This window comes from Eumetopias jubatus, unplaced genomic scaffold, assembly GCF_037043125.1.
Source record: "Eumetopias jubatus isolate StellerSeaLion01/CBP00866 unplaced genomic scaffold, mEumJub1_p1.0 scaffold_16, whole genome shotgun sequence".
NCBI lineage: Eukaryota > Metazoa > Chordata > Mammalia > Carnivora > Otariidae > Eumetopias > Eumetopias jubatus.
In genome coordinates, this window is record NW_028274822.1 from 88,694,744 (window position 1) to 88,702,354 (window position 7,611).

The following is a 7,611-nucleotide window of genomic DNA, read 5'->3' on the forward strand; positions in this document are numbered from 1 at the left end:
GCCAGGTGGCCCTGGAAGGGACGTATCCAGGAGGCGCTCTGGACTAGCAGTTTGGGGGAGGTGATTATGAGGAGAAAGCCCTGTGGAGCCCACTGCCCGCTGGTCATGCAGGGAAAGCAGAAGGGGAGGTCAACCCAAACAGAGAATACAGGAAGGGCCTGCCCTGCTGCCAAATATTAACCCGAGCCACTCAGAAACCCAGAGAGCAGGGAGGGCAGGGCGGCAGGCTCCCTGGATGGAAATCCTGGTCCTGCCTTGGCAGCCGTGTGACCTGGGGCGACTGACTTCAAGGCACTGCGCTTTGGGTCCCTGGGTAAAAGAGAGGCAACAGGAGCTATTTGGATACTAAACGATATGACTTAATACATGTAAGACACTTAGAATGGTGTCTGGCCACTAAGAAGTGCTCATTAACGTTTATCTGTCATCAACCCCCACCTTTTAACTGATGGGCCCAAGGAGATTTGCCAGAGGGCACAAAGCCACCCAGGGGTAGGGCAGGACATTCCTGAGGCTCTCCGGGGGGGGGGGGTCTTGAAGGGAGGGGGGGCACGGCGGAGGGGGAGAGGGCGGGGGGGGGGGGAGGGGGAGAGGGAGCAAAACAGAGTCTGAGTCCGGGTCTTGTTGGGGGAGAGAGGGTAAGGAAACAGCCCGACCTCAAAACCCTGACCACCTGCCTGTTCCGACATCCGACCACGAATGCAAGAGCCGTTCTGGACCTTGGGGACACTGTAGTGAGAGGGACAATGCAGCCCCTGCCCCAGCAGACGTCCAGGCTCAGGAGGGAGAAAGAGGCCGCACAAATAAACATATAACCTGACAGAGACTACTTTTAGGGACATGACGGGCAAGCTACACAGATATCTGGGGGTGAGCCTTCCAGACAGAGGGGAATGCAAGCCAGAGACTCTGTGGTAGGACCAGGCTAGGCAGGCTCAAGGACATCAGGAGATAGTGTGGCAGGTAAGCAGGGAGGCCAAGAGATGGTGATGTAAGAAAGGGAAGGAGGGCCAGATTGTGGGGGCCTTCAGGCCACTGAAAGGACCTCGATATTCACTCAACAGTAACACAGGGAATCTCGAAGGGTTGTCAGCTGAGGGGGCACAAGATCTGATGAGTGTTTTATCAGGATCCCTCTGGCTGTCTATGGAGACCAGAGATGAGACTACTGCACCAGTCCAAGCAGTAGATGGAGAAGGCCATCATGATGTTGAGAAGGGGCTGAAATCTGGATGTGCTTTGAAGATAAAGCCGATAGGACTTGCTGATAGACCATATCAAGGATGACCCAAGATCTTCACCGCTACACTTGGGGGAGCAAATCGAGGTGTCATTTATTGAGATGGAAACACAAGTTAGGGAAGACTTCAGCAGCTGAGAAAATTAGTGGATAAAGCAACTGAGGCTGATTCCAACCAGAAAACCAACTTAGAGACAGCAGAAGGGACTCAGCCCTCCTCCTGGGTGCGGAGGAGGCTTAGAGGCCCATCAACCCATGGTGGCCCAGCAGACGAGCCCCTTCCCTGTGGCCAGGCTGCAGCCAGGGGCCCCTCCTACCGCCGGGCCTTCCCTGTTGGACCAGAAACACCTGGTAACTTGGAAATGTACCGCCAGGGACCTGGACCGAGCATTCCTTATCCATTCAAACATAGAGGGCCATGCGTGCCAGGCTCGGTTCTAGACAGTTAGATACAAGAGTCCCCATTCTCCTGGCATTCTCTTCCAGGATATTCTCTCTCTCTCTCTCTCTCTCTCTCTCTCTCGCTCTCTCTCTCGCTCTCTCACACACACACACACACACACACCCCAGGAAGGTTACCTGGGGCAAATTACTCTCCAAAGCTTCTGTTTCTCTAATGGTTGATGACGATAATGAGAAGTGTCACAGAATTCTCCCAGGACTAAACAAGGTGGCATTCACAAAGATGCTCTGACACCGCCTGGCCCACGGTACGTCACAATCGCACTCCTTAGCGCATTCCGGCTGCAGCCTCTTGTCCACTCCCACCCACTGAGGGAAAGTAGAGGGAACGAGTCTCACTTCTTTCCCTGGGCCTCTCCCAGCAACCTCAGTCAGTCCACAGGGTTCCTCCACTGTGCACCTCCCACGGCTGGTGCGTCTAGGGCAACGGGCCATTCTCTGGGGAAAGCTACCGATTCGTTACTAATTTTTAATGAAACACATAACGCATGAATATTCTCTTTGCTTAAAAAAAAAAAAAAAAGTAGGGGCGCCTGGGTGGCTCCGTCGGTGAAGCGTCTGCCTTCGGCTCAGGTCACGATCCCTGGGTCCTGGGGTAGAACGACCGAGTCCTGCGCCAGGCTCCCTGCTCAGCAGGGAGCGGAGCCTGCTTCTCCCTCTCCCTCGGCGGCTCCCCCTGCTTGTGCTCTGTCTCTCTCGCAAATAAGTAAATAAATACATACGTACGTACGTGCATACCAAAAAAAGCAGCAGCATTACAGGTAAAGTATGTTCCCCTCGGCCACAGCCCGATGCTCGCCCGTCCCCCCCCGAGAGTGAGCGCTCGTCACTCCAACGTGTAGTCTTCCCGGCACTTTTCTGATTTTATGCGCACGAATAGTCGCCCATTGAAAATACAGGTTATTGTTTTGTGACCTGAGCTTTTTTCCAATGACTTCTATATTTTGCCAACTATCTGTGCTAAAACATACACATTGAGTCCCTTCTTTCTAACCTTTGCCTAGAAATCCATTGGATGAAGGGCTCCCACTTTATTTCCTACGCCCCTACTGCCGCGTAGACCCCGACTCAGGATTGTGGCTCTGACCCACCACTGCCTCAAGCTGTGTAACCTCCCCCAGCAAGCTGCGGACCTTTGCTATGCCTCAGTTTCCTTACTTGTAGGAGGGAACAAAAGCACCACCTCAACCTATTTCTCAAGGCTGTGGTCAGAGTCACACAAGAAACGAGGCATGTCCAAAGTATTTGCACACACATGTAATCGCCTTTGTACTTTATAATCTTGCCGGCAGGCAAACTACATCTGACCCGTCTCAGAGCTGCAGAAAGAAAGCCTGCCTCAGAGGTGAAGTGAGTGGCGTGAGGTCCCCACCTAGCAAAGGGCAGAGCCAGCTCTGCAGCCCTGGGCTCCGGAAGCTGACACAGGTTTCAAAATGCATCACATCCCTACTCAACCCCCTCAGCAGCCTGAGAAATGTAAATCAAACCCATCAGATTAACAACAACAACAAAATGCTCATAAGAAAACATAATCTCCAATGATGCAGACAAGTGGGGGAAGTGGCACTTTCATACTCTTGGCAGAGGTATAAGTGCTAGAGATTTTCAGAAAGGCAATTTGGCGGTAACTGTCAAAATTCAAACTAAACATGCTTTGTGGTCTAGATATTTCTAGTCTGGAAATCTACCCTGTGCGAGTATTCATAACATGTACGCGGAGAGGGGCGCCTGGGTGGCTCAGTCGTTAAGCGTCCGCCTTCAGCTCAGGTCATGGTCCCAGGGTCCTGGGATCGAGCCCCGCGTCGGGCTCCCTGCTCGGCGGGAAGCCTGCTTCTCCCTCTCCCGCTCCCCCTGCTTGTGTTCCCGCTCTCGCTGTGTCTCTCTCTGTCAAAAAAAATAAAATCTTTAAAAAAAAAAAAAACAAACAAACATGTACGCGGAGGGGTATGTATGTACCAGGGCACTCACAGTTCGGTGGCTTGAGACAGAGAAAATTACCAGTCAGTAGAGAAACCGGGAAATAATTAAGGGGGTAGACATTTAAAGGAATACCAGGCAGCGGTGAAAAAAAAATAATCATCTCTTTATTTGTTGTGACATGGAAACATTTTCAAGAGCTATCTGTGAATTGAAAAGCAAACTGCAGAATATTTATACGTAGTATAGTTCAGCATATGCAAAAAATATGTAGTAATGTGTATAAACACGTGCTCACGATGTATGCACCGATAAAGCTCTAGAAAGATACATACATGCCAACAATGGTGCTATTATCTGAGGAAGGGAATAAAATGGAGGGAACTTTTTCCCCTCCGTTTGAATTTTTTTTTTTTTTTGCAAGCAAGAATTCATGTCTTTTATAGGCAGACTCTTTAGTTAACCAAAAAGCATAAAAAAATAGAAAGCAAAGCACAAGGCTTCCCATTCAAGTTGCACATGGACACGTGCAGCCAAAGAAAACACCGGCAGGCAGGCCCTCCCCCTCTTGGCGTCCCACCCACTTGGTCCCCTGAACACAGACATCCTTCTTCCACGGGAAGGGACTTGGCCGGGGCTCAGCCTGGGCTGCCCAAGAAGCGGCTGTCGTGGGCCGGGCTTGCCTTCCTGCCTTCACGCCACTAGGACCCAAACCAATCATCTTTGGGAGATTCACAGGGGATGCTAGGTGGCTCTTGCTCAACTCGAAGCCTGGAAACTCTAGCTCCAGGACAACTGAGGGTGACGGCACTCTCCGCTCTGGAAGCCCGGAGTCAGAGTGGGGAATTAAGAGGTGCCCACGCATGAACCGATATGCACGGAACTGACCAACATCCCCAGAAAGAAATCACCCTGGGGGCACCTGGGTGGCTCAGTCAGTTAAGCGTCTGCCTTCGGCTCAGGTCATGATCCGTAGGTCCTGGGATCGAGCCCCGCATCGGGCTCCCTGCTCAGCGGGAGAGTCTGCTTCTCCTTCCTTAGCCCCGCTCATGCTCTCTCTCTCTCTCTCTCTCTCTCTCTCTCTAATAAGTAAATAAAATCTTAAAAAAAAAAAAAAAAGAAACCACCCTGAAGTTGGTCCAAGAATGATGGGGCTGAGATTCTTCAACTATAAACCCCACCCACCCTCACACCTCCAAAGCAAGAGGCTCTTTGCACAGGGTCATGATGGCGCCCCATGTTTATACCACGTGGATGACAGTGTCTGCAGGAGGCACACCTCACAGAAACCACAACATCGTGGGCTCTCACTGAGATAAAGCTCTCACAGCTATTCTGAAAAGTGTGACCCCTCGGCCACCGTGGGAGAGAACAAAGCAGTTCGAAGGCTCTGAGGTGACCCCACACAAGTTTTTCCTGCCATCCCCAGAGGCCAAAAAAAAAAACCACCAAGAGGAATTCAGCGCTCAGGGTCACCATCAGCCAGAACCTCCTTGGAATCAGACTACAGGACTTACTGGGACAAGATTTGAAAACAAACAAACAAAAAGAGTGTGGCCAATATAACTCCCAGAGACCTTGAGAAAAGCCAGCCGTTGCACCATGTTTAAAGACAGCCAGGTCCCAAGAAGGGGCAGCGAGAGGTGTAAGCAGATTGTAGCCTTCATTCCTCCAGTGATTCATTCATTCCCAGGCATCCTGTACCGGGCCAGGGCACAGACATGAAACGTGGACAAGTCCCATTCTTAAGAAACCCACCTAAAGAAGCAGGCTAAGGGGAAAAGAGAAGTCAACGGGCAAGTGACATTATCCCCATCTTTATCAGTGCTTGTTCAGTGTCTGGGCAAGGCAAGCCTCAGTTTCCCCTCCCCACACTGCTGGTGCGTCTCTGGCTTCCAAGCTCTGAAAGGGTGTGACCCTCTGCAGTGTCTCCGACCTTCCTTAACTCCAGCTCATTTAAACAGGCTGTCCAGACACCCAGGGCAGAGTCTGATGGTCTGAGGCCAGCTAATTCGTCTCCACGGTGAAAGGGCAATCATGCGTAAGGTTACGACTGGAGGAAAGCCCTCTGCTTGGGCAGCCTTGGGCTTGTGCCTGCCTCTGCGTGAATCTAAGGAGAAAGCGGCTTATCATTTCCAATCTGCATCAGGAAGGCAATGTTGGGGGGAGGACGGAGCCCTGGGCCTCAGCGAAGGGCCTTCTACGGGGAGATTCTCGACAGCAGAGTGCTCGGCTGAGCACCCTACTACCGAGGCTCGGGCACCCATGTGAGTCTCACAGAAGCACATGAATGGAAGGTTCCTGTCGTCCTGGGCTCACAGGAAACAGGCAAAGTGCAGCCCTAATTTTAGTAGATACGGCCTCAGGCTGCTGTAGTCAAGAGGCGCGAGAGTAGCACCATAACGTGCTCACCCTCGGCGCCAGACTCCTGACGGTGAGGTCTCTCATTCAGGCCTCCCCAACCCTGGGCCTGCCGCTCCAGGGAAGCCCTTAGATGCCCCCTTCGCCCCCAACCTCGGCCTGGGTCGGGGAGGGTACTGCGGAGGCGGCCAGCTGCCCCTCGCGATGCGCTCTGGACTCCGGGTGCTCCGGGACCCTGACCCAGGGCGCCGATCCCGGCTCCGGCTGGCCCGCCCTCTGGCTGCGCGCCCTCCTCGGCGCCCGGCGCCCTCCAGCACCAGCCGCGCGCGGGCCCCGGCCGGCGCCCCTCACCCACCTTGAGGACCTGCTGCTTGATGAGCGTGGGCACCACCACGATCATGACGGCTCCCAGCACCGCGCACAGCAGCCCAGTGAAGCCCAGCACGGCGGCCGCCCGGCGCGCTCTGGCGCGGCTGCCCATGTCTGCGCGCCCTGGCTCCCGCCCGGCGCTCGCGCGGCTCCGCGCCTGCGGGGGGACGGGGACCGGGACACAGGCGACACAGGCGGCGACTCTGGGGACGCGGGCCTCAGCGGCACGGCGGGGCCCGGACCGCGGCGCACGGAGGAGCGGCCGGGCAGGTGGCGGGCGGTTTTATGCGCCATCGCCGGCCCGGACCGCCCCCGGGACGCCCTGGGCACCAGGATTCGGGCGGGAGCGGCCGGGCGGGGGCGGGGGGTGGGGGCTGCGCGCTGCGGGGGCGGGGTTTGGGGCGGGGCGGGGGCGGGGCGCGGATCGGACGGTCCGGAGGACACGCCCCACGGGGGTAGTCTTGGGCCCCACGCCCTCGCTTCCGTTTCCGCGGGAGGCGGCGCGGGCATCCTCGTGCGCCGAGCGTGGTGGGGCGCCCCCTCTGCCTCCTCTTACCCCCCTGCTCCTCGCTTCTCCCCTTCCCTACTCCTCCTCCCATCACCTGCTCCCTCTCCTCTTCCGTCTCCCCCTCTCCCGCAGCCGCCCTGACCCTCCTCCTCCCCGCCCCTCCTCCTCTCCCACTTCCTCTGTCAGGACCAGCGTCATGGTCACGCTCTGTAGGAGTTTCCCAACTCATCAGAAACACCAGAGCCCCCATCCCCAGCCCGGGGGCCTCGTTGCCATCCCCCAAGTCTCCAACCACACACACGTTCTGTTCTAGCCTGGCTCTCCCCGGAACCGGCCTTGCAGACTCCCGCCTCAGTGCCTGATACACGCGCCCCCCCTGGCATTCTGCTCCCCCAGATATCTGCCTGGCTTCTTCCTTCATGACTGCTCCGCCACCTTATCAGAAAGGCCTTCCCCCGCCACCTTGTGTAAAACAAAACAGGGCCAACTCTCCCCGTCCACCCCTCACCCCGTCCACCCCTCACCCTTATCGCTGAGCACCACCTGGTAGGTTACCCAGTCATTTGTCTTTTGCATTCTGACCACCCCCCACCCCCCAGCTGGAATGCTGCGGGCAGACGCTTCGTCTCTCTGGGCCCCTGCCCTGTCCCCGGGCAGCTAGAACACTGCCTGGCAGGTAATGCTTGCTCACAATAAGCACTTCAGAATGAACAGATGCAGAGCCTTTTAGATGCTGGGCCCTTGCGCAGAATGG

The 7,611-nt window shown here is 55.6% G+C and overlaps 1 protein-coding gene across 1 annotated transcript in view; it reads right to left on the reverse strand.

Moving 5' to 3' along the window:
* SCARB1 (scavenger receptor class B member 1) overlaps window positions 1–6,676 on the reverse strand; it is a 72,408-nt gene extending 65,732 nt beyond the window's left edge. Inside the window, 1 exon segment of the mRNA XM_088019688.1 lies at window positions 6,336–6,676. Coding sequence (XP_087875814.1) covers window positions 6,336–6,461 — 126 coding nt within the window. The 5' untranslated portion in view covers window positions 6,462–6,676.
* Between the last annotated feature and the right edge of the window lie 935 nt (window positions 6,677–7,611).